This window comes from Xenopus laevis, chromosome 1S (genome assembly GCF_017654675.1).
Source record: "Xenopus laevis strain J_2021 chromosome 1S, Xenopus_laevis_v10.1, whole genome shotgun sequence".
NCBI classification, from domain to species: Eukaryota; Metazoa; Chordata; class Amphibia; order Anura; family Pipidae; genus Xenopus; species Xenopus laevis.
In genome coordinates, this window is record NC_054372.1 from 12,523,287 (window position 1) to 12,551,193 (window position 27,907).

The following is a 27,907-nucleotide window of genomic DNA, read 5'->3' on the forward strand; positions in this document are numbered from 1 at the left end:
GACAATCACAGCAACAAAATACTCCCGGCACCCTCGGCTGCATCTGGAAAGGCAGAGAGTTTGGCATCACTAAAACAGTCCTATCAAATATTCCAGCCACTACTTTTAACTAAGAGGCTTTTATTGACATCCAATGACCAGCATAAAGATGTCCAAAACATGACCATGAACAATAGAGATGAGTGTGTAATACACAGGGAAATCAGGCAAGATATCCTCCTAACTGCCGCAGAACAGGCCACTTCCTGATGCTAATGGGAGTTTTTAATACCTGGTATTAATTAAAGGACAAGTAAACCCTTAAAAGAAGTGAATATAAAATTGATTATTCTAAGTACTTTTGTAATTTACATTCATTATTTATTTTCTTTTTATTCAAAGACATTGAGGGATACATGTGCTGTTAATATGAATTGATTTGTTTCCAACAGTGCCACCTGCTGGTCCGTTTCCCACCAGTCTGACCACCAAGTAGTCAAGGAAGTTGTCAGGAGAAAGAAAGAGGCTGCTCTGATGTTCTTCTGCTTAGGAAAGATTTGAGAAAGGTTTCTAGTATTTCCCTAAGCAGAAGAACATCAGAGCAGCCTCTTTCTTTCTCCTGACAACTTCCTTGACTACTTGGTGGTCAGACTGGTGGGAAACTGACCCAGCAGGTGGTGCTGTTGGAAAAAAAATAAATTCATATTAACAGTACATGTATCCCTTAATATCTTGGAATAAAAACAAAATAAATAATGAATATAAACTACAAAAGTACAGAATAGCACTCTCATCAATTTTACATTAACTTGTTTTAAAGGTTGACTTACCCTTTAAAGCAGGATATTCCTGTTGCAGGCTTTGCATTAAGAAAAAATGCAGGCTGAAACCGTGTAATGCAATTGGATCACAGAGCTCACATGAAGCCACAGAAGGGGGTGTAGTGCAGGAGACGGGGGTAACACATTGGAGTCCAAGGAGGGCAGGGGAAGCGCATCTGCATCCAACTGGGTAACATTAAAACTTTTCTTTTAATACAAAACTGGCCAATCACCATTAAGAAGTCCTGGGTGAATTGTGGGGGATCCGTCAGGTTTGGAAGGCATTTGTTCCTTGTCCAGCTGAAGAAGGAAATGTCCTTCACTTGATCAACAATGACCCGTTTTATTCTGACCAGTTACTGTGGATGGAAGGGTTGGCTTGGTTTTTTTTTGGTCCACAGGAGAATTCTGGGAATTCCTTAAGAGACATTGGTTATTGGCTTGTACTTCTTCAGCTTGGTCCACTGGCCGGTAGAATAGTTCATTTCAAACACTGTGTCCACTAACATGGTGGTGCTGCCTGTGCCGTCGGCCTTTGGCAGTTGCTCTGTGTATTCGCTGAGTTTGATTTGAATGATATCGCCCTGTTCTGGGCAAGGATTCTCTGTGACGGCAAAAAAGAGAGAGAGAATGTCATGATTTCAGGACTTTAATGAATTGCACATAGTAGGGTGACCCTTCCATGTGCCCAACTGATTGGCCTGTAAATGGCCACCTTGAAACTTATGCAACACTGGGATATTCATAGCTGCCATTTGCAGTGAAACTTCAGCAGGTATGAGATATGCTTAAAGGGTAAGTAAAATCTAAAATAGAATAAGACTAGAAATGCTGTATTTTGTATACTAAATATAAACATGAACTTACTGCACCACAAGCCTAATCAAACACATAATTTATGCTTTCAAAGTTGGCTACAGGGGGTCACCATCTTGTAACTTTGTTATACATCTTTGCAAGACTAAGACTGTGCACATGCTCAGTGTGGTCTGGGCTGCTTAGGGATCGTCATAAATGATCAAAACAGCACAAGTCAAATAATATCTGCCAGAAGCCGATACAACAAGACTGATTAATAATCAGAATATACAGACTGCACTGGGTCCTGTGTTGTCATGTAATCTAATGTGGATTTTATAGTTTTTGTATTGTTTAATACAAACTTTCTCCAACTCTGCAGAACCAGTGGCTGCAGCAAAATAATCCTTCAAATAGAATCCCAGTTTATCTGTTTAAATCTGGCTCCATAATCTTTGTCCCTGCAGCTGGAGTTGGAACCAGTAAAGGGGATGTAAAGGTTAAAATAAAATCCAATACAAATCTCTACACAGTCGCCGACTGCTCTACAGGGAAACAAACAAAGCTGCTTGAGTTCTGCATGGCTGGGAAGTAAGGCGGGGGCTCCCCCTGCTGTTCATAAGTATGATTGTTTCCCTGCTCAGCAGTTAGGGACCGTCTGACAATTCCTATCCACAGCAGTAAATGAAGGGAGAATTTCACTGCATACAGTCAAGTTTATTAGAAAAACAGTACACATTTTTTAATTTAAGTATATTGGAGATAGATTTCTTTTCATTAAGGAAAGTAAAAATGGGATTTTATTTTTTTGCCTTTAAATGCCCTTTAAAGGAAAACTATACCCCTCAAATAATGTAGGCCTCTATGAAAATATATTGCATAAAACAGTTCATATGTAAAACCCTGCTTTGTGTAAGTAAATCATTGTCATAATAATATACTTTTTTACTAGTAGGTGCCATTGGGTAATAATAAATAGAAAATTGCCATTTTAAAAAAAATAAGGGCCGCCCCCTGGGATCGTATGATTCACTGTGTACACAAACAAACCATACAGGTTAGGTCACATGAGCCAATTAACAGACAGAGTTGTGTCTTTTGCTTCCACACTTCTTCCTGTTACAGTTAGAGCTGCAGTATTTCTGGTCAGGTGATCTCTGAGGCAGCACACAGACCATCACGAAATGGTGGCTCAAGGCAAGAGATGTAAAAGGTCAATATTTACTTAAATATATATTCCAGTTTGATAAGATTTTTTATTATGCCACTTAATGATATAAACTATCTATTGCTTAAGTATTCATTTGGGGGGTATAGTTTTCCTTTAATTCACTGCATCCCAGTAGGAGGCAAGAAGGTGCCCATAGGGCTAAAGCTGGTTTCCTCAACTTGCTGTCAGAACTCCCTGTACAGAGGTTGGCAGGGGTATGTGTCTTGGGAACTGTTTAGAGAGGGGCAGATGTTATTGCAGTGGAGGCTGGGGAGGTTATGCTTGAAGGAAGAGTCGGTAGCAACAGAGGCCTTTAAATTCAGGTCTAGTGGGTCCAATGGACACTGGTGTGAATTACTCAGATTGGGGATCATATTGAACAGACCATCACATAATCCAATTCATCTAAACTAAAAATCTAACGATGCACCTTCAGTTCTGATCATTTGAGCTGACAAGGAGGAATCACGAGCCATTCTTGTGTGTGACTGGCTGAGTTGTAGCCATCCTCCCGGACTTTGGGCCAATCAGTCTGATACCATGGAAGGTTCCCACAGTGTATGAACAATTCAGTGAATATAGAGCCATCACTCAGAACTTTAACTCTCACAAATAAGTGTTGGATCCTGTCAATACACCCCCAGCTAGGGTTGTCACCTTTATGAATTATTATTTTTCTTAACGGTAGGTCGAGGGGTGGGCATTAAAGAGGGCGGATGCAAAAGGGGTTGGATTATGATGCAAAAGGGTGGAGCTATGACACCGCAATGGCAGAATTTAGAAGCGGGTCCGCATACAAATAAGGTAAAATTTGGGTGGATCAGGGGCAGGCCAAGGGCTAATCCCAAGAGTATTAAAAATGTACAGTGCCAGTAAATTTGTAATACTGGCCCCGGCCTTGGGAGGTGTTTTACCAGCTGCGCTGGGTGGCAACCCTACTCCCACCACAATACAAGCCTTACTGAAACTGAAAGCGCTGGGTTGCAGTTAATGAAACAGTAGCAAAGTCACAGATCTCCACACACACTCTTCTCTGCAGTTGGGGACATGGCCCACTTTTTTTTTATTATTATAATACCAACAACAAGATCATGATCCTGATGAAGCGGGGTCCAAAATGTTGATCGTGATAATCTTCCCCGACTGCAGAGAACAGTGTGTGTGTGGATCCGTGAATTTACTACTGTTGCTAAGGGACCTTGCCGAATCGACGGAGGAACAGCACCACCGTTGCAGTAAAAGTGGATTTGCGGGAGTTTAGTTAAAGGAGAACTAAAACCAAAAAATGAATATGGGTACAAATGCCATATTTTATATACTGAAGTTACTGCACCAGCCTAAAGTTTCAGCTTGTCAATAGCAGCAATGATCCAGGACTTCAAACTTGTCACAGGGGGTCACCATCTTGGAAAGGGTCTGTGACACTCACATGCTCAGTGGGCTCTGATTGGCTGTTGAGAAGCTAAGCTTAGGGCTCGTCACTAATTATCCAGCACAAAATGAGCTTCCCTGGCTGTAATATAAGCTGATGCTACAGGTTTGCTGATTATTAAATTCTGATGCTAATTGCACTGGTTTCTGTGCTGCCATGTAGTAATTATCTGTATTAATTACTAATCAGCCTTATATTGTGACATTTCTATTCTATGTGTACTGTATATTGTGAGTGGGTCCCTAAGCTCAGTAAGTGACAGCAGCACAGGGCATGTGCAGTGAATCAGCAGAAAAGAAGATGGGGAGCTACTGGGGCATCTTTGGAGACACAGATCTTTACTGCTAAAGGGCTGTGGTTACCTTGGGCTGGTACTGAAGCACAAAATATAATGTACAACATTTCTAGCACCTTCTTTAGTTAGGCTTTAGTTCTCCTTTAATGAAACCAGTTAGAACTCAGTAATGTAATAAAAACAATTACACCGTACAATTGAAAAACACCCCTAGCCACACGTTAGTGTCCAAACAGCTGACAAGCCATTAAGTAGTGGGACCCCCATACCTCTGGATCCAGCCATAAAGCCAAGAATAAGAGCCTTCTCTGGCCTCGTGACTTTGTTTGCGGTCTTGAACATCTCCTGTGCGGCGTACATCTGCTCCCTCTATAAAGAAGTACAAAGCAGTTCATTAATGGGCTGCATACAGGTAACCATCACCCAATGTGCACTTTATACAGTAAATTAAATGCATTTGATAATCAGAGATCAAGCAACACCATTATACTGATATATATATATCTCTCTCTCTCTCTCGATATATAGATATATATTAGAAGTTCTTCAAGGCAACTGAGTGAGGAGAAGACGTCAGTTAATCAAACTGCCAGTCCAGAAATACCCTCCTCCCAATCATTTTTTATACTGAGCTCTGTATCTTTATTACCCTGATTATTAGGGAGGGGGCTGGGGGAGGTAGTGTGAGGAAATAAAAACAAGATCTTTGCTTATGCGGTTCTGTCGGGTATGAAGACATCCACAGTGAAGTTCTGCCCAATGCAGATAATCTGCAAACTGTGCTAAATCCGCAGCAAATACTGGCACAGGTATGGCCATCTTAAAGGGGTTGTTGTTTACCTTTAAGGTAACTTATTATGTTACAGGAGAATTCTAAGCAACTTTTCAATTGGTTTTCATTATTTATTTTTTTTTATTAGTTATTTGCCTTTTTCTTCTGACTCTTTGCAGATTTCAAATAGGCGTCGCTGTCCCCTTCTAAAAAACAAAAATGCTCTGGAAGGCTACAAATGTATTGTGATTTTTAATTACTGATCCTTCTATTAAGGGCAAGGCGTTTCTAAATACATACAAAATCAAGCCCTATTGAAAATAATGGAATATGAACTATAGCAATTCCCATGGGGCACTTGCGAGCCAACATCCGCCACAAGACGCCAGTATTTGCCTTTTTTTAGCCAATACGCCAAGGAAATGTCATATTATTGAACTCTATGGGATCTGCAGGTTTGAAAATACACTTCACTGAAATACACTGCGTATTTTCAACATGGTGGCCAAACTCTTGCGAGATGGATTTCACATTATGTAGAGAGTCATATTCTGAGACAATTTGCTAATGGTTTTCATTTTTCATTATTTTTTAGCTTTTTATTCAGCAGCTCTCCAGTTTGGAATTTCAGCAATCCGGTTGCCAGGGTCCAAATTACCCTAACAACCATGCACTGATTTTAATAAAGGAGACTGGAATATGAATAGAAGAGGACCTGAAAAGAAAGACGAGTAATACAAAGTAGCTATTGTTTTTAGATGGGGTCAGTGACCATCATTTGAAAGCTTGAAAGAGTCAGAAGAAAAAAAAAAAAAAAACTATAAAAAATAAATAGCGAGGACCAATTGAAAAGTTGCTTAGACATTCTAGAACATACTGAAAGTTAACTGAAAGGTGAACCACTTTAAGCTTCTTGACATGTCTGAACACAGATCCTGTTTGGCACAAGTCAAGTGGGCACACAGTTTGCAGAATAAGGCAACTACACGCAAACAAGAACATTTTAAAATCTCATTTTACAAGAAAGAGGACATTAGCAAATAGAGGAGACCCTACCGTGAGAGAAAGGCTCTTCTTGGGTTGAGGCTGTGTTTGAGTGGTCAGCTGAGGAGCCTGTGCTGCTGGAGTTGCTGCTGGAGTTGCAGCAGGAGTTACTGGAGAGGTAGGGGTTGCTGCAGGAGAAGGGGTAGTGGTGGCAGCATTTGGATTACTGTGGTACATTGGTGTCCTTTGTTTAAACTGTGTTGGGAGAGTATTGTTGGCTGCTATAAGCTCCTCTGGCTGCCTTGTGGCTTGCGATGCTTCCCGAACTGGTCCAACTGTGTTGAGAATAAAACAGACGCAGTGAATTGTGAATATTCGTTTCTGAGATAAAGTTTAGGCTACAGGAAAAACACGTTTCTTAGCAACATAAGCTCCTGAGGCAAGGGGTTACTTTATTAAGTTTCAGCCCTGCCGGGTGAAAGCAAGCGTCTGTGTGGTTTCTCCTATTCACGGAATCAGTAACACCAAAAAATTTGAGATTTAAAGTAATGAAAATATAATGTAGTGTTGCCCTGCACAAGTAAAACTGAGCTGTTTGCTTCAGAAACTCTACTATAGTTCATATAAACAAGCTGCTGTGTAGCAATGGCGGAAATTAGAAAGGCTATATGGCACAAGTTAAATAGTGGATAACAGATAACACCATTATGTTCTACAGAGTTTATCTGTTATCTACTGTGTATCCTGTGCTTGAATGGCTGCCCCCATGGCTACACAGCAGCTTGTTTATATAAACTATAGTAGTACTTATCTGTTATCTACTGTGTATCCTGTGCTTGAATGGCTGCCCCCATGGCTACACAGCAGCTTGTTTATATAAACTATAGTAGTACTTATCTGTTATCTACTGTGTATCCTGTGCTTGAATGGCTGCCCCCATGGCTACACAGCAGCTTGTTTATATAAACTATAGTAGTACTTATCTGTTATCTACTGTCTATCCTGTGCTTGACTGGCTGCCCCCATGGCTACACAGCAGCTCGTTTATATAAACTATAGTAGTACTTATCTGTTATCTACTGTGTATCCTGTGCTTGAATGGCTGCCCCCATGGCTACACAGCAGCTTGTATATAAAAACTATAGTAGTACTTATCTATTATCTACTGTGTATCCTGTGCTTGAATGGCTGCCCCCATGGCTACACAGCAGCTCGTTTATATAAACTATTGTAGTACTTATCTGTTATCTACTGTGTATCCTGTGCTTGAATGGCTGCCCCCATGGCTACACAGCAGCTTGTTTATATAAACTATAGTAGTACTTATCTGTTATCTACTGTGTATCCTGTGCTTGAATGGCTGCCCCCATGGCTACACAGCAGCTTGTTTATATAAACTATAGTAGTACTTATCTGTTATCTACTGTGTATCCTGTGCTTGAATGGCTGCCCCCATGGCTACACAGCAGCTTGTTTATATAAACTATAGTAGAGTTTCTGAAGCAAACACATCAGTTTTACCAGTGCAGGGCAACACTGCATTATATTTTTATTACTTTAAAACACTTTCATTTGTTTATGTTGTTGTTGTTCCTTTAATTACATAAACATCCTAGGACAGGTACCTTTGCCTAACATCACAGACGAAGTGTAACTTTGGCTTTGTTACTCACCTTGCGGTGCTTCAGACGTTGGAATATAGGAGGAGGATGGCACCACACTGGGCGTTGCTGGCAAATAGCTTGTAGATGGAAGCGTACTCTCGTTGTTCAAGGCACCCAGTTTCTATGGAGTCACAAGAGACATTAGAAGGATGGATATTGTTGCCTTTAATTGATCCTTCTATCACCCTTCTACCCCTTTCATAATGTTATTAACGAGGAACTATCGTGAAAATGAAAATTTAATATTAGCCTCATCATACTGAAATAAGAAACTTTCTAAATACAAGTTTTCTAATACATCTTCTAGGCAAAGGGAGCCCCCCTATAAGATATATTGGCTCTAACTGTCAATGAATATCTGACACCCAACTGCTGCATGAAGACAGAATGAAGAGAAACAGATGCTGAGAGAGGGATAGTGAAGATAAACTTGATTATTTCAAAAACGTTACAGATTATTTTATTGATTGTATTTATAAATGTTCTTACTTCAGTATGAGGAAGCTTATGTTAAATTTTAATTTTCACGACAGTTCCCCTTTAAAGGATAAGTAAACCTTTAAAATAAGTGAATATAAAATTGATGAGGGAGCTATTCTAAGTACTTTTGTAATTTACATTCATTATTTATTTTGTTTTTATTCCAAGATATTAAAGGGGTTGTTCACCTCAGTTGTTCCCCAGAAATAAAGACTTCTTTCAATTACTTTCCATTATTTATTTTTTACTGTTTTTCCAAAATCTAAGTGTAAAGTTGAATGTTCCAGTCTCTGGTGTTTCAGTCTGGCAGCTCAGTAATTCAGGAGCAGACTCTAAACGGTTACGATTTTGCTACATTTAGTTGATCCATTTCTCAGCAGTATCTGTGAAATATTAGCAACTATTGTATCAATTCTAACAGCTGCCTGTAATGAAACCCAGAGATTCTGCTCAGCAAGGATAAAGATAAGAAACGTATCAACTAAATGTATCCATTAAGAACAGTTTACAGGGTCGGCGACCCCCCCCCCCGGGCTGCTTCAGAAGGTGAAAAAAAGACACTTGATACTTCAATATTAGAAAAATGGTCACACAGAAAATAGAAAGTCATTGGAAAAAAAGTCATGATTTCTGGTGATCTATCTGAAACCAACTAGTTCTTTGAAGGTGAACCACCCCTTTAAGGGATACATGTACAGTTAATATGAATAATTTTGTTACAACAGCGCCACCTGCTGGTCAGTTTCCCACCAGTCTGACCACCAAGTAGTCAAGGAAGTTGTCAGGAGAAAAAGAGGCTGCTCTCATGTTCTTCTGCTTAGGAAAGATGTGAGAAAGGTTTCTAATTTTTTTCCCTAAGCAGAAGAACATCAGAGCAGCCTCTTTCTTTCTTAAAGGAAAACTATACCCCCCAAACAATGTTGGTCTATATAAAAAGATATTGCATAAAACAGCTCATATGTAAAATCCTGCTTCATGTAAATAAACCATTTTCATAATAATATACTTTTCTAGTAGTATGTGCCATTGGGTAATCATAAATAGAAAACAGCCATTTTAAAAAATAAGGGCCGCCCCCTGAGATCGTAGGATTCACTGTACTGTATGTTAGGTCACATGAGCCAATTAACAGACAGAGTTGTGTCTTTTGCTGCCACACTTCTTCCTGTTACAGTTAGAGCTGTAGTATTTCTGGTCAGGTGATCTCTTCCTGTTACAGTTAGAGCTGCAGTATTTCTGGTCAGGTGATCTCTGAGACAGCACACAGACCATCACGAAATGGTGGCTCAATGTAAAAGGGCAATATTTACTTAAATATATATTCCAGTTTGGTAAGATTCTTAATATGCCACTTAATGATATAAACTATCTATTGCTTAAGTGTTCATTTTGGGAGTATAGTTTTTTTGGGGGAAAAATCTTTTAACTTTCTTGTTTTGTGCAGAAAAGTCACGTGATTGCTCTTCCCACCCTTATTTGCATATGCAAATTAGGATTCGGATTGGCCAGGCACAAGGATTCGGCCGAATTCTGTCGAAGGCGGCGAATCCCTAATTGCCAGAGAAATTGCAATCTGTGACACTAGCCTAGAGGAAGATATTTAACTTCTGTACAGTGGTTAGGAGAATAGAGCTGTCAATCAAATATCCCCTGACACTAACGACCCACCACACCTAAGGCATGAATTCCGCAGCTGGGACAGGGGAAACATGAGCAATAGAATTGTGAAGCATTCACAATCTTACCTGTGTAGAGACAAGGCCAGCAGCATAGTCTGGAGTAGGGTTTTCCAACACAGTCTCCTCTTTTGGTGTTTTTTCAACAACTTCTGCTTCTATTAAAAAAAATAAAAAAATGAAAATAAATAAAATTACAAACATGTGCAACAGACAGACAGACCGACAGAGGTCCAGCAACACATACCGACAGTCTTTCTTCTCTTCTTCGCTTCCCGACCACCTCCGACCATGTCAAGTTCAGATATGTCTAATAACTGAAAAAATAAAAAGGATTATACAGACTTAAATGTACATGCATGACTGAACAAAGTGTGTGGGTCATTTTGCCTGGTCATGTGCTTTCAGAAAGAGCCAGCACTTTAGGATGGAACTGCTTTCTGGCAGGCTGTTGTTTCTCCTACTCAATGTAACTGAATCTGTCTCAGTGGGACCTGGATTTTACCATTGAGTGCTGTTCTCAGATCTACCAGGCAGCTGTTATCTTGTGTTAGGGAGCTGCTATCTGGTTACCTTCCCATTGTTCTGTTGTTAGGCTGCTGGGGGGAAATGGAGGGGTGATATCACATGACTGGGGGCAGCTGGGAAACTGACAATATGTCTAGCCCCATGTCAGATTTCAAAATGAAATCTAAAATATCCTGTTTGCACTTTTGAGAAACGGATTTCAGTGCAGAATTCGGCTGGAGCAGCACTAAAGGGAAATGTTTTTTTCAAAACACATCAGTTAATAAACAACCCCCCCCCCCCATGCCCATATCATGTGTGCCTGCCTATTTATGCATCTCTGACTGAATGGCAGGTGGGCCACTAACCAAAGTATAGGAATCTAAACAGTTGCCTTCCTGGTGGAGAGGGAGCTAGTTTTCTTGTTTTGTACTTCACTTCAGTGACTTGACAGAGTCCTTTTAGCTCAGGAATACAACAGTAATCTTAGTTACATAGTTAAATTGGGTTCAAAACAGACAAAGGCCATCAAGTTCAATCCTCCAAATGAAAACCCAGCCCCATACACACACCCCTCCCTACTTTCACATAAATTCTATATACCCATATCTATACTAACTATAGAGTTTAGTATCACAATAGCCTTTGTATTATGTCTGTCCAAGAAATCATCCAAGTCCCTCTTATAGTCATTAACTGAATCAGCATCACAACATCACCGGGCAGTGCATTCCACAACCTCACTGTCCTCACTGTGAAGAACCCCCTACGTTGCTTCAAATGAAAGTTCTTTTCTTCTAGTCTAAAGGGGAGGCCTCTGGTACGGTGATCCACTTTATGGGTAAAAAGGTCCCCTGCCATTTGTCTATAATGTCCTCTAATGTACTTGTAAAGTCTAATCATGTCCCCTCACAAGCGCCTTTTTTCCAGAGAAAACAACCCCAACCTTGACGGTCTCCCCTCATAATTTAAGTCTTCCCTCCCTCTAACCAGTTTAGTTGCACTTAGTCTCTGCACTCTCTCCAGCTCATTTATATCCCTCTTAAGGACTGGAGTCCAAAACTGCCCCCATACTCCAGATGAGGCCTCACCAGGGACCTATAAAGAGCCAGAATTATGTTTTCATCCCTTGAGTTAATGCCCTTTTTTATACAAGACAGAACTTTATTTGCTTTAGTAGCCACAGAATGACACTGCCCAGAATTAGACAACTTGTTATCTACAAAGACCCCAAGATCCTTCTCATTTAAGGAAACTCCCAACACACTGCCATTTAGTGTATAACTTGCATTTATATTATTTTTGCCAAAGTGCATAACCTGCATTTATCAACATTGAACCTCATTTTCCAGTTTGCTGCCCAGTTTTCCAGTTTAGACAGATCACTGTGCAAAGTGGCAGCATCCTGCATGGAACCTATAGTTCTGCACAATTTAGTATCATCTGCAAAAATAGAAACAGTACTTTCAATGGCCACCTCCAGGTCATTAATAAACAAGTGGCCTACTTTTTAGTAAAGATTTGCTCATTTGGCAACCTGGCCATACAAGGGGCTCGCTACATTGCCTACAAATATGTATAAAAGAGAAAGCAGCTCACACAAGGTGGTTTACTAGTTATGTACAAAACAAAGAAGTGAACAGACCTTTACACCTCTCTCCTTGCGCAAGGGCGTTCTGGAGGGCGCTATAGGTGTTCTGTTAGTAGTCGGACTAAACACACTTGGTGTGGTTGGACTCCTGAAGGGGGCCTGCTTTGGTATACCTTTCAGAGGAGCTGCCACAGAAAAAACGATCAAAGTCAATATTCAATATGATTAACATTTGCGGGTACGTTCTGATATTAGTCTTGTAGTAAATATTCAGCTAAAGCTAGAGCTACTCAAAGTCCCAGACTCAATATTCAAGTATTGAAAGAGGTAGTTGACCTATAAATACATTTTTAGTATTATTTATATTATATTTTTGACATTATTTAGCTGCAGTTATTTAGCCTAACAACCAGTCCGTGGTTTGAATGAAGAGACTGGAATATGAACAGGAGAAAGATAAGTAACAATTACGACAACATTATAACTTCACAGGGAGATGGATTCGTGGCTGCCGGGGTCAGAGACCTCAAACCCCCCCGCCCAAGTGAAATAAAATATTTAAAAAAATAATTTAATAACTAAAGACGAATTGAACAGCTGCTAAGAATAGGGCATTGTACAATATATATTAAACGTGAAATATGCCTTTAAGTAAAGTTTTGAACCCTCCTAGCTTAAAGCCTAATTTTTTTTGGGCGGAAATAACTGGCATGGCAACAGTGGATATGAATTTGCTCACTTGTTGTATCCAGTTTTTTGACCAGGCCTCGTCCTTTTGAGTGAAATGGAACCCCTGCAGTTTTCTTCAGCTGCTGCGCTGTTTCTGTTGCTTTTATTGAAAGAAAATGAAGATTTACAATTTAAAAAATAAATAAATAAAAAAAATTTACTCAAATGTTTCCTGAAAACCCTAGCACAAGCAAGCTGTTCCGCCTGGCTGCTTTTCCAGGCTGTGAAGGTGAGTTGGCAGCAGCCAGTACCTTGCCAGCCAAGCCCCATCTGGTGGGCCGGGAGCCAGCAGGAAGGCAGACCGTAAAAGGAACACTAACACCTAAACATAAAGTGTTTTAAAATAATGAAAATATTATGTATTGTTGCCCTGCATTGGTAAATCTGGGGTGTTTGCTTCAGAAACACTACTATAGTTTATATAAACAAGCTGCTGTGTAGCCATGGGGGCAGCCATTCAAGCACAGGATACACAGCAGATAACAGATAAGTACTACTATAGTTTATATAAACAAGCTGCTGTGTAGCCATGGGGGCAGCCATTCAAGCACAGGATACACAATAGATAACAGATAAGTACTACTATAGTTTATATAAACAAGCTGCTGTGTAGCCATGGGGGCAGCCATTCAAGCACAGGATACACAGCAGATAACAGATAAGTACTACTATAGTTTATATAAACAAGCTGCTGTGTAGCCATAGGGGCAGCCATTCAAGCACAGGATACACAGTAGATAATAGATAGGTACTACTATAGTTTATATAAACAAGCAGCTGTGTAGCCATGGGGGCAGCCATTCAAGCACAGGTTACACAGTAGATAACAGATAAGTACTACTATAGTTTATATAAACAAGCAGCTGTGTAGTCATGGGGACAGTCATTCAAGCACAGGATACACAGCAGATAACAGATAAGTACTACTATAGTTTATATAAACAAGCTGCTGTGTAGCCATAGGGGCAGCCATTCAAGCACAGGATACACAGTAGATAATAGATAGGTACTACTATAGTTTATATAAACAAGCAGCTGTGTAGCCATGGGGGCAGCCATTCAAGCACAGGTTACACAGTAGATAACAGATAAGTACTACTATAGTTTATATAAACAAGCAGCTGTGTAGTCATGGGGACAGTCATTCAAGCACAGGATAAACAGCAGATAACAGATAAGTACTACTATAGTTTATATAAACAAGCTGCTGTGTAGCCATAGGGGCAGCCATTCAAGCACAGGATACACAGTAGATAACAGATAAGTACTACTATAGTTTATATAAACAAGCTGCTGTGTAGCAATGGGGGCAGCCATTCAAGCACAGGATACACAGTAGGTAATAGATAGGTACTACTATAGTTTATATAAACAAGCAGCTGTGTAGCCATGGGGGCAGCCATTCAAGCACAGGTTACACAGTAGATAACAGATAAGTACTACTATAGTTTATATAAACAAGCAGCTGTGTAGTTGTGAAGAATTCCATTATATACTACAGAGCGTATCTGTGATCGGCTGTGTATCCGGTGCCTTTTCTCCTTTTTCAGCTTTGAATGGCTGCCCCCGTGCCTACACAGCAGCTTGTTCATATATAAACTATTGTAGAGTTTCTGAAACAAACACACCAGTTTTAACAGTGCAGCGCAACAGTACATGATAGATGCATTCGTTTAAAAGACTTTCAATTTTGGTGTTACTATTCCGATAACAATGCTGTTCTCCACACACTCCTTTATAATAGTCAGTACAATCAAGGCATCACTCTAGAAACAATTCCTAGAGTCATTATAATTCTAGAAAGGATTACATTCCCTTTGCAGATTAAGCCATACAAAAAAATCACTTCAAAACAACACAAAACTTACATTTCTGTAAAAGTTCTGCTCGTAGTGTGGCACTTTTTGGCTTTCTTTTTAGCTGGAAATGTTTCACGGGGGGCGTGAGGGGTCCAGCAAGGGTGGTCAGGGCATTTTTGTTGAGGTACTGGCATTCAAGTGGCAGCATGGCAGATGCTTCACATTCACTGACTGATGAGAGGGAAAAAAATAGAAGAAATTAAAGGGTAGAAAGAAAACGTAGATCATATTTAAAGCAATGTCTATGGGTTGTGTAATGTTTCTCTGCCAGCTGATAAATACTCAACACGCTTTGTCATTTACATAAATGGAGAGGCCACTATTTCACTACTCCTGACAGGCCTGAAGATTGAAATCACCTGTCTCAGGAGGAGAAATGTGGTTTCCACTGATGAGCACAATAAGCTGCAATGATAGATGTGGAGCCTTTCACTGTCAGCTGAAACGATACAGAGGAGAAACGGCACATGTGTAGCAGTATTCCAAGATAAATGGCAAAAATTTAGTTTTTACACTGACGACAATTTTTATTCTGCAGTTCTTTGGCTTGGACTTTGCACAACCCAGGAGATTTGCCAAGAGTCATGAACTTACACAAGAAGCAAACTTAAAGGGCATGCAAAGGCAAAAAAAAAAATAAAATCTAATTTTTACTTTATTTAATGAAAAAGAAACCTATCTCCAATATACTTTAATCAAAAAATGTGTACCGTTTTTATAAGAAACCTGACTGTATGCAGTGAAATTCTTCCTTCATTTACTGCTGTGGATAGGAATTGTCAGACGGTCCCTAAATGCTGAGCAGGGAAACAATCATACTTATGAACAGCAGGGGGAGCCCCCGCCTTACTTCCCAGCCATGCAGAACTCAAGCAGCTTTGTTTGTTTCCCTGTAGAGCAGTCGGCGACTGTGTAGAGATTTGTATTGGATTTTATTTTTGCCTTTACATCCCCTTTACTGTTTCCAACTAAAGATCATGGAGCCAGATTTAAACAGATAACCTGGGATTCTAATTGGAGGTTTATTTTGCTGCAGCCACTGGTTCTGCAGAGTTAGAGAAAGTTTGTATTAAACAATACAAAAACTATAAAATCCACATTAGATTACATGACAACACAGGACCCAGTACAGTCTGTATATTCTGATTATTAATCAGTCTTGCTGTATCAGATTCTGGCAGATATTAGACTTGTGCTGTTTTGATAATTTATGACGATCCCTAAGCAGCCCAGACCACACTGAGCATGTGCACAGTCTTGGTCTTGCAAAGATGTTTAACAAAGTTACAAGATGGTGACCCCCTGTAGCCAACTTTGAAAGCATAAATTATTTGTTTGATTAGGCTTGTGGTGCATTAAGTTCATGTTTATATTTAGTATACAAAATACAGCATTTCTAGCCTTATTCTATTTTAGACTTTACTTCTCCTTTAAAGGTTTATAGTAAAATCAAAAAATAAGTGTGTTATTGTGGGGGCAGCCATTCAAAGGAGAAAAGGCTCAGGTTAGACAGCAGATAAGCTCTGTAGAACATAATAGTGTTATCCGTTATTTTTCCTGTCCTATATAATCTTTTTTCAATTTCTGCCATTGCTACACAGCAGCTTGTTTATATAAACTATAGTAGTGTTTCTGAAGCAGACAGGTAAGTTTTACCAGTGCAGGGCAACACTACATGATGTTTTCAGTACTTTAAAATAGGGATGCACCGAATCCACTATTTTGGATTCGGCCGAACCCCCGAATCCTTTGTTTAAGATTCCGCCGAACAACGAACCGAATCTGAACCCTAATATGCAAATTAGGATTCAGCCGAATCTGAATCCCGCTGCAAAAGGCCGAATCCCGAACCGAACCCTGGATTCGGTGCATCCCTAATTTAAAACACTTAATTTTTTGTTGTTACTGTTCTTTTAAACCTTCCAAGACCTACCCACTGAATCTCTTGTTCTTTCACTGGCCTTCTATGGTTGCCCTGTGAGATGAGACACCTTTCAATGTAGCTTTCATAGCAGAGTGACGTATTCAGAGATTTTGTATTTTCCGTAGTATTTCATTTTAATGACACATTGCTGTATGGCCTAGCTCATGTAACCAACCAATGAAGAATGTGCCAAGAGAGAGTATCACAGTTAAAGGAATTTTATAGAGAACAATTGTACCTTTCTCTCTGAGCTCTCCCAATATGTCCTGCACATTTGGATTCTGTTCCTCGAGCTCAAGGTTCAAGGATCCGGTGTCAGGGAAAGATTTCAGGATATCCGCTACCATCAGTATCCAGGGGTCAGAGTCGAGAGTGGCCAACTGAATGATCTCTGTCAGTGCCCCTTTCATCTGAAAAGTAATTGAAAAGTTGCAAGGTAAGATTCCTTTAAAATGAAAAGACGGAAAAGATATGTTAACTTTAAATTCACTGTGGGCCACTAACTGCAAAATAGATTCATCATAAGGCTAGCCTGATATGGATATCAATATTAACCATGTATCTATTATCTTTTTAAAGGAATTGTACAGTATAAAAATAAAAACGGGGTATATAGGCTGTGCAAAATAAAAATGTTTCAAATCTAGTTAGCCAAAAATGTAATGTATACATTGACTGGATGTCTAACATAACAGAACACAACTTCCTGCTTTTCAGCCGTCTTGGTTTCCACCGATTGGTTACCAGGTAGTAACCAGAGACTTGGGGGGAGGGGGGGGGGACATGGGTCATATCTGTTGCTTTTGAATCTGAGCTGAATGCGGAGGATCAATTGCAACTTATAGCCACTGACTAACTCAGAGTTAGAGAGCTGAAAAGCAGGAAGTAGTGTTCTGGCTATTATGTTACACATCCAGTCACTCCAGCCTTTATACATTACATTTTTGGCTAACTATATTACAAACATTTTTTATTTTGCACAGCTTATCCATTTACCTAGTTTTTATTTTTACTGGACTGTTCCTTTAACTACTTTAAAGGAGAAGGAAAGGCTTGGTGCACTTGGGGCTGCCAAATGTTAAGCACCCCAAGTGATTGTATTTACTTACCTGAAACCCCGGGCCGGTGCTCCTATCAGCAGAAAACTGCACTGGCCCGGGGTTATACCAGTAAGCACCACAGAGTGATACTCTTCCGGCTTCTTTTGTCTTCAAATTTCCCGGGGCAGATGCATGCGCAGTAGAATAAAATAGTCCACTTTTTAGTTAAAGTTTGGCTTTTCGTTCTATTGAGAATGCGCAGCCGCGAGAAGACAGAAGAAGATCGCTCCGTGGTGCTCACTGGTATAACCCCGGGCCGGTGCAGTTTTCTGCTGATAGGAGCACTGGCAAGTAAATACAATTACTTTAAAGAAGAAAAAAAGTCGTTTCACACTTGGGGGTGCCAAATGTTAGGCACCCCGAAGTGAATGTATTTACTTACCTTAAACCCCGGGGCGGTGCTCCTATGAGCAGAAAACTGCACCGGCCCGGGGTTATACCAGCGAGCACCACAGCTTCTTCTTGCGGCTGCGCATTACAGTGAAAAGCAGAACTTTAACTAAAAAGTCGCTATTTCGTTCTACTTCGCACGCGTCTGCCCCGGGAAATTTGAAGAAAGAAGAACCCGGAAGAGGATCGCTCTGTGGTGCTCGCTTTTGTATGTTTAAATATTCAAATAGAATATTTAGGGAAGATTCTTTAAAAACACAGGAGATAACTTTTAACTATCAAGGCTTGACACAATGTCACTTGCTAAACCAACAGAGCCCTATTTGTAGCCAGGCTTCCTTTGCTGAAGTATTTGTAGTTTGGAGAGCTCAACCCTCTTTGAATATACCTGTGTAGGTCTCAGGTGCCAATACTGGAAGCCCCTCACCTGCTTCAGGTCACCTGGTGCATACAGAAGAAGAAATCCAGTAGCACTCTGTACTTGGTGAACCAAATCCTTTGAAAAATTTTTAAGTCCATATACGTACAAAACAGGGGCAACGTTTCAGGTAGGGATGCACCGAATTCTCTATTTTGTATTCGGCTGAACCCCCAAATCCTTTGCGAAAGATTCAGCCGAATACCTAACGGAATCCGAACCCTAATTTGCCTATGCAAATTAGGGGTGGAAAGAGGAAAACGTTTTTTACTTCCTTGTTTTCTGACAAAAAGTCACGCGATTTCCCTCCCTGCCCCTAATTTGCATATGCAAATTAGGATTCGGTTCGGCTGGGCAGAAGGATTTGGTCAAATCCGACTCCTGCTGAAAAAGGCCGAATCCCGAACCGAATCCTGGATTCGGTGCATCCCTAGTTTCAGGCCCTCCTGGGCCCTTTATCAAGGCTTGATAAATGGCCCAGGAGAGCCTGAAATGTTGCCCGTTTTACTAATGACAGTTTGCTACTGGATTTTGTCTTCCTTTGCTGATGTAGGGGAAAGCTGAAAAGGCAGAAACTATTTACAGATTTACTGAGCCCCCGTCATAGCCGTGGTGGGGTCTCATTCTAAGCATCAGTTAGGGCAATATTTGAGGAGAATGCATACTTGCGTGCCTAGATTCATCAAATACCAAGCGTGAAGGCCAGTTATGGGGAGATTTAAAGGAGAATTCACCCCAGGTAGACCTCCCTCCTCCCCCCAGGCTAACTGCCATCGCCCGGGGAAATGCCCCATACTTTATACTTACCCCTCGGCACAGATTCTGCCAGCGGAGTTCCACGCATCCATCTTCCGGGTCCTCTGTAAACTGACAGAGATTGGCAATTTCCATGTAATTCCGCACGCGCGCAGTTGTCGCAAACTGCTCCAACTGCACATGCGCCGACATACCGATCTCTCAGTCAGTTTACGGAGGACCCGAAAGATGGATGCGTGGAACACCGCTGGCAGAATCTGTGCCGAGGGATAGGTTTAAAGTATGGGGCATTTCCTCGGGGGGAGCGGTACTCATGGGTTGAATTCTGCTTTAAGGAGAATGGCTATTTGCTGCCCAAAACATCCCAATCAAAATTAGTAATTTTCTTATAGATTGAGAATAAACGAACCAATGGCACGGGAGCCTAAAGTGCAGAAACCATATCTCCTATCACAGGTAATAGAACCACATATGTAGATATTGTGATTTCTATTTACATAGTTTATAATAAGATTTCCTTTGAGGTTAGTATGATATTGCAACCTTTCACTTCTCAGTTTCATCATGCGCTGGCGCACTGCTCCACGCCGTTACCCTCTCCCGGAAGAAAACATTTAGCTAGAGCCACACGTTGGTGCAGATGTGGGAAACATTGTTTCAGAGGCATGTGAAGCTCTACATTAGTTCCTTAAAGGAGGAGGAAAGCTACAGAAGCAGTTTATTGCCAATAGATTAGCCACAATAGTGCAAGCTATAACATTATATTTATTCTGCAGAATGCTTTACCATACCTGAGTAAACAGCTCTAGAAGCTCTGTTTGTTTAGGATAGCAGCTGCCATATTAGCTTGGTGTGACATCACTTCCTGCCTGAGTCTCTAACTGCTCACTCATAGCTCTGGGCTCAGATTACAGCAGGGAGGAGAGGAGGTAGAAGGGAGAGAGGAGCAAACTGAGCATGCTCAAGCCCTAGCCTTGGAGATTTAACAGGAAGTCTGATACAGAAGCCCATGAGTACACAATAGAGGGAAAGAAATGTGGTGTTTCTTTTGACAGAGGACTCTCTGAGGATTTACTGGTGTATTTATATAGACCTTTCTAATAAAGCTTACTTCATTTTAGCCTTTCCTTCTCCTTTAATATGATGGAGACCTGTGTCATTTAAATGCATAATACAGCCACAATGGTCTGTGTCTTTCCTTGCCCTTTATGGTAAAGACACATGGGGCTACTAGTAGCAGCTACTTGTGGCTACAGAATAGCAAAAAATACCCTGCAATACAGAGAAATCGCCTCTGCTAAAACACACGCAGTGTCTTCACAAATCCAATGATCACTATTGTCTATTTTGTAGCCTTAAATGTGTTATGGGTGCACAAGTGGTCTAGATTAGGTGCTGGGGAAGGGAGACAAACACAGGGACAGAACAATTCACAAACCAATAGAGAGGTAAAAGCAATTTTGATTTTAGGTGTAAGAAGTGTTGTGATGCTTATGGTGGGAGGGATACAGAATGAGCTTTACAATATGTCATTGGATAGACATTCAAGCACAGGACACAGTATACACACTGTAGAATCCCATTGTATACTACAGAGCTTATCTGTTAACTGCTGTGTATCCTGTGCCTTTTCTTCTTTTTCAGCTTTGAATGGCTGCCCCCATCACAGCAGCTTGTTTATATAAATTAAGTAGAGTTTCTGAAGCAGACGTTTTACCAGTGCAGGACAATAGTACATTATATTTTAATTAGTTTAAAAAATTCACTTATTTTTTGGGGTTAATGCTCCTTTAAGGTAGAAAAGAAGAAAGTCTATATTTCTGGTGAACAATTTGAAAACTAGGGATGCACCGAATCCAGGATTCGGTTCGGGATCCGGCCTTTTTCATAAGGATTTGGCCGAATCCTTCTGCCCAGCCGAACCGAATCTGAATTTGCATATGCAAATTAGGGGCAGGGAGCGAAATCACGTGACTGTCACAAAACAAGGAAGTAAAAAATGTTTTCCCCTTCCCGCCCCTAATTTGCAATGCATTTGCAAATTAAGATTCGGTTCGGTACTCGGCCGAATCTTTTACAAAGGATTCAGACGAATCCAAAATAGTGGATTCGGTGCATCCCTACTGAAATCAACTGAAAAAAAAAGTGCTTGGAAGGTAAACAACCCCTTTAAAATACTGAATGAAAAAAATTGTCATTCTACTTTCCAATATACATTTATTACAGTCAGTGGTTTTAACATCATTTGTTAACACTAAACATTTGCCACTAAAAGCACCATCTGTCTCGTTCTGCCAACTGCCCTTGTGGTACTGACTTTTGAAACAATGTGAAGAACATGCACGGCTGACTACTGCTCCAACAAGGAGAACCAGCAGTGCAGGAATGCACAGCCAAAAGCAATTACACTTACAAATTACTTGAATAACATTGAAAAACTTGAACTCTTATATAATGCAAATCTGCTGAACGGTCTTTTATTGGGCAAAATGTTATTAGGTTTGTATACCCTTAAAAGAGAACTAAAGTTAAACTAAAGAAGTAGGTAGAAATGTTGTACATGATGTTTTGGGCTTCTGTACCAGCCCAAGGCAACCACAGTCCTTTAGCAGTAAAGATCTGTGTCTCCAAAGATGCCCCAGTAGCTCCCCATCTTCTTTTCTGCTGATTCACTGCACATGCTCTGTGCTGCTGTCACTTACTGAGCTTAGGGACCCACTCACAATATACAGTACACATAGAATAGAAATGTCACAATATTAGGCTGATTAGTAATTAATACAGATAATTACTACATGGCAGCACAGAAACCAGTGCAATTAGCATCAGAATTTAATAATCAGCAAACCTGTAGCATCAGCTTATATTACAGCCAGGGAAGCTCATTTTCTGCTGGATAATTAGTGACGAGCCCTAAGCTTAGCTTCTCAACAGCCAATCAGAGCCCACTGAGCATGTGAGTGTCACAGACACTTTCCAAGATGGTGACCCCCTGTGACAAGTTTGAAGTCCTGGATCATTGCTGCTATTGACAAGCTCAAACTTTAGCCTCGTGCAATAAGTTCACTATATAAAATATGGCATTTTTAGCCATATTTATTTTTGGGGTTTAACTCTCCTTTAATGGCAGCTGCCAAACCCACAGTGCAGCTCCTACCAATAATGAGACAGTAAGAAGCACATTGGCTGATATTTAGGCTCCTCACTGAGCTGCACAGCAGCAAATCTAGAACATTTCATTTCCATCTCTCTCATGGCTAAACCCAGATGGTGCCAACCACATTTCACATTTCATTTTTCGATATGACTTTACACCTAACCACATGCAGACAATCTAATTATTGACACTTCCTTCCTGACAATATCTCAATCAGTCCCAAATTTCCTGTGTGTAAATAGCAATTAGCATGGTTTAACCCTTCCAGTGCTGGCCATCATATCATCTATAGCGCCACCAGTGCAGTACAGGTATGGGATTCATTACCAGAAAGCTCAGAGTTACGGAAAGACCGTCTCCCATAGACACTATTATAAGCAAATAATCCAAATTTTTAAACACGATTTCCTTTTTCTCTGTAATAATAAAGCAGTAGCTTGTACTTGATCCCACCTAAGATATAATTAATCCTTATTGGAAGAAAAAACAGCCTATCTGGTTTATTTGATGTTCTAGTAGAGTTACAGTAACAGCAAAAAAAAAAAATCGTATACATAGAAAAAAAAACAAAAACCACCAAGACAAATTAAACTTTAAAATCGCAAAGCCTTTATTAAGATATAACTTACCGAAACTATGCTTCCACTTCTCTTCAGAAAAGGTGACGATCCATCGTGCGGCGCTATCTCCTATAAGGAAGGCAGGGAGGAGAAAACAAGGGCCGCACAAAGAATCGCCCGATTGCTTTCAGAAGAAGAGCGCAAGCGGAGTTTCAGTATGTTATTTCTTAATAAATACTTTGCGATTTTAAAGTTTAATTTGTCTTGGTGGTTTTTTTTTTTTTTCGATGTATACTAACGAATTTTTTTTTAAAAAAAAACAAAACACACTTTTGATGTTACTGGTCCTTTAAGGTATGAAAAACCAAATAACAGAAAAATCCATTATCCAGAATACCCCAGGTCCCAAGCACTCTGGATAATAATAGGTCCCATACCTGTAGTTTTCACGCTTATATCTAAGCACCTAGGTTTTTCAATGCCAGATTTTAATTCATGTGAGAATATGGGTGAAAATGGCAATTTTTAAGACAATATGCAGCCTGTCTCGATTTGGTCTCAAAAGGGTTTTTGAATGATTTAAATTCAACATTGCTGCTCCCAGGCTTGAAATTTAAACAGTCTACTATAGAAGCTGAATAGTAGAAGGCCCTGAAAGAAAAGTAAAAATTTAGAAACCCGACTGTCACAGTTCAAACTGAAGCCTGACTGTCAATTTCAGGTTTTGTGGCTGGAGGTCAGTGACAACCGCAGGCTGGAAAGAGGCAGAATATGCAGGTTAATCAGAAAAAAATGTAAAATAGGGGTTCTATTGGAACATAACGTAGACCAGTTGAAAAGGTCCCAAAAGTTAATGAAAAGGTGAACTGCCCCTTTTAAGAAAAAAAAATACACGATTTGAAGTGGAGTTTACTTTCTCTTTGCTGGGATCAAAACACTCTGCTCACAGCTAAGCCCAACCTCATCCGCCACATATAAATATTAAATCTGTACAGTAAGTGAGCCCCCCACATGTATAGTAAGTGAGCCCCCCACATGTACCAGTCTGATTGCTTTCAACCAAATTGGACAGAGGCCGCCACTCTGCCCCGGTCATTGTTCAGGTTCATTTTAAACTGCAAGGGAAAGCTTTGCCTTTTTGGCACTGCTGGTTCTGACATTTGAAACAATGCAACTGAAGCAAGCTTCCTTGCAGCAAAGACTCAACTTCCCACAATGCTTTGCATGCTTCATAACAAGTCTGTTGATCAACTGGCTTCTGCTGCATAGTTTAAAGCGCAATACAAGGCGAGAACCGAAAAAAGATATAGCTCCTCACTTAACCACGTACAGGTCTGGGATCCTGTATCTGGAACCTGGTTATCCGGAGAGCTCTGAATTGTGAAAAGGTCCTTTCTGACAGATTTCATTTTAAGCAAGTGATTCTAATACAGGAATGGGATCTGTTATGACCAAACCAGTTATCCAGAATGCTCCGAATTACTGAAAGACCATCTCCCATTAACTCCATTAGAATCAATCCAAATTTTTAAAAATGATTTCCATTTTCTATCATAAAACAGTACATTGGGCTTGATCCAAACAAAGGTATGATTAACAGTTTGCAGTTAGTTGCCTTTAAAGACCCATTTTATGGCTGAGACTCTAGAGAACAGAGCACAGCGACCATTAAAGTCAGAGATCACATATTCAATGCTTATATCACAGCCAAGGGGCCTATCCCACTCCCATACCTTCCCAAAGGAGCCCGGGTGTAAAATTTAGCAACCTTGTATAAATATCGCAACCTTGTATAAATATCGCAACCTTGTATAAATATTGCAACCTTTCATTCCTCAGTTGCATCATGCACTGGCACATCAATCAATGACAACAGCCCACCCTTAAAGGAGAAGGAAAGCTACCGAAGCAGTTTATTGCCAATATATTAGCCACAATAGTGCAAGCTATAAAACTATATTTATTCTGCAGAATTCGTTAATATACCTGACTTTCAGCTCTAGAAGCTGTTTGTTTAGAATAGCAGCTGCCATATTAGCTTGGTGTGACATCACTTCCTGCCCGAGACTCTCCCTGCTCATTCATAGCTCTGGGCTCAGATTACAGCAGAGAAGGGGAGGGGGAGAGGAACAAACTGAGCATGCTCAAGCCCTAGCCCTGGAGGTTTAAGCTGAAAACAGGAAGTCTGATACAGAAGCCCATGAGTACACAATAGAAGGGAAGAAATGTGGTGTTTCTTTTGACAGAGGACTCAGAGCAGCATTACTTTGAGGATTTACCGGTGTATTTATATAGACCTTTCTGATAACGCCTACTTGATATTAGCCTTTTTCTTCTCCTTTAACAACAACATATACTTATTCCTTAGCCACATAGACACAGACCCAATCTTCCAGAGACTGGGCGTCCACTTGCCCTTTAGTCATTTTGATGCTCACAAAAAAGTAATCTGCAGTCTAGAATAATAAGTGCAATATACGGAGATAGGGTCAACTTTCCAATATACAGTAAAACCCCAGTTTTAAATTTCTCAAGGGGTCAGGAAAAGCAAATGCAAAATTCAGGAACAAACGAAGGGTGAATACGAGAGCGGGATCACAAACAATCCAGGAAAATATCAAATCGGCGTTCTAATGTACATTCATTGCGCAATTTCATTGGATTTAAAGGGGATGTAATGTCTAAAATAGAATAAGGCTAGAAATGCTGTATTTTGTATACTAAATATAAACATGAACTTACTGCACCACAAGCCTAATCAAACAAATGATTTATGCTTTCAAAGTTGGCCACAGGGGGTCACCATCTTGTAACTTTGTTAAACATCTTTGCAAGACCAAGACTGTGCACATGCTCAGTGTGGTCTGGGCTGCTTAGGGATCGTCATAAATTATCAAAACAGCACAAGTCAAATAATATCTGCTAGAAGCCGATACAACAAGACTGATTAATAATCAGAATATACAGACTGTACTGGGTCCTGTGTTGTCATGTAATCTAATGTGGATTTTATAGTTTTTGTATTGTTTAATACAAACTTTCTCCAACTCTGCAGAACCAGTGGCTGCAGCAAAACAAACCTCCAAATAGAATCCCAGTTTATCTGTTTAAATCTGGCTCCATGATCTTTGTCCCTGCAGCTGGAGTTGGAAACAGTAAAGGGGATGTAAAGGCAAAAAATAAAATCCAATACAAATCTCTACACAGTCGCCGATTGCTCTACAGGGAAACAAACAAAGCTGCTTGAGTTCTGCATGGCTGGGAAGTAAGGCGGGGGCTCCCCCTGCTGTTCATAAGTATGATTGTTTCCCTGCAGAGCAGTTAGGGACCGTCTGACAATTCCTATCCACAGCAGTAAATGAAGGGAGAATTTCACTGCATACAGTCAGGTTTCTTATAAAAACAGTACACATTTTTTAATTAAAGTATATTGGAGATAGGTTTCTTTTTCATTTCAGAAAGTAAAAATGGGATTTTATTTTTTGCCTTTACATGCCCTTTAACATTATGCATAAATGTAATGAAAGCAGTGTCTGCCCCTTTCTGTTCTCTGGTTTAGACTCATAAACCAATGTAGCAGGTCAGCTTTCCTCCAGGCAATGTCTGCTACACGATTCAGAAGTCCGAACCGGCAGTGCAGAGAAGTATAAACAGCCAGACGGATTCTACTTTCAACAGCCATTACTTTTCAGAGAACTTTAAGAAGCATGGGGCGTGCGTAATGAATACACACCAGAAAGCGGCTTTAAATTGCATTTTATTTTATTATTCACTTTAAAAAGTGACATGTTGGGACAAACTGCCCCATATCCCCTTTTGCTTCCACAACAGAAGCCATAAGAGTAGAGGAGGATGAGAGAACAGCTGTGTGCAATGCAATGCTCTGATTTGAATAATAAACACTGCTCCTGGACTGCCAGGGCTGCTGGGAAACGTAGTCCTCAAGGCAAGTAAGTCACAGCCAGTCAGTCAGTGGGTTCCTTTGCCTGTCACTGTCCCAGCAAGCAGCAACTCTCAGGGACTCACCTCATCCACTGTGCGGCGCGGGAGGTGCAGGATCCCCAGCAGCAGCTTCAGTTTGACGGCGTTGGACAAGTTATGGAAACACAAGCGCACGTTGTCTATGACGGAGGCAGTGAGTAAGGAGGCGATGCTCGGGGGCGCCCACAGCTCGTCAGCGGAGCCCAACTTATTGTGAAGCCACAGGCCGGTGTCACTATCCCTCATAGACGCCATCTTGGGAAAAAAGAAAAAACCTCGCGAGCAGGCATTTTATGAAGTCACCTAAAAAAACGGCCGCGAGGACCCCTGCTGGCGCTGTCGGGAGCCTACTGTCACAGGAAGTCTCGGCGCGCAGTCTCGCGATACTTGGACTGAACGCGGGACTTCGCTTTGTAGTGACTGAGCCTGACAGTCTATGACTAGCGTTATATAACAATGGCGCCCAGTTTGCGCTGGATCAGGTGCCCTTAGCAGCCAATAAAATGCTTCTATTTACAACACATGACCATTAAGTGGCACATGGTGATTGCTCACTGGGAATTACTTGCACAGAACCAGACTTTGCATCTTTCATTACATAATCTGTTGTGAAAGAGGTGGTTCACCTTTACATACCTCCCAACATTTTGGAAGTAAAAAGAGGGACATATAAATTTTTTTCCCCGCATGTAGCGCAGCAATTTTGACCACACCCCTTTCTGTGCCACACCCCCTAATTAAATATGTTTGTTTTACAAAATTTGGCAGGTTATGAAAGTTTGAAAATATTTCTCCTTATCTAAACTGTGTTTTTGTGTCTCAAA

At 40.6% G+C, this 27,907-nt stretch overlaps 1 protein-coding gene across 1 annotated transcript; it reads right to left on the bottom strand.

The window, feature by feature from the left end:
* Positions 1-1,141: 1,141 nt before the first annotated feature.
* On the bottom strand, positions 1,142-27,492 carry LOC108706516 (negative elongation factor A). Its single transcript, XM_018243007.2, has 11 exons — positions 27,129-27,492; positions 16,960-17,131; positions 14,807-14,968; positions 12,949-13,038; positions 12,264-12,394; positions 10,359-10,428; positions 10,181-10,269; positions 7,965-8,076; positions 6,364-6,626; positions 4,805-4,904; positions 1,142-1,404 (listed from the first exon to the last, which is right to left on the bottom strand). The coding sequence occupies exons 1-11, from the start codon at positions 27,336-27,338 to the stop codon at positions 1,220-1,222; spliced, it is 1,584 nt and encodes a 527-aa protein (XP_018098496.1). The 5' UTR covers positions 27,339-27,492; the 3' UTR covers positions 1,142-1,219.
* Between the last annotated feature and the right edge of the window lie 415 nt (positions 27,493-27,907).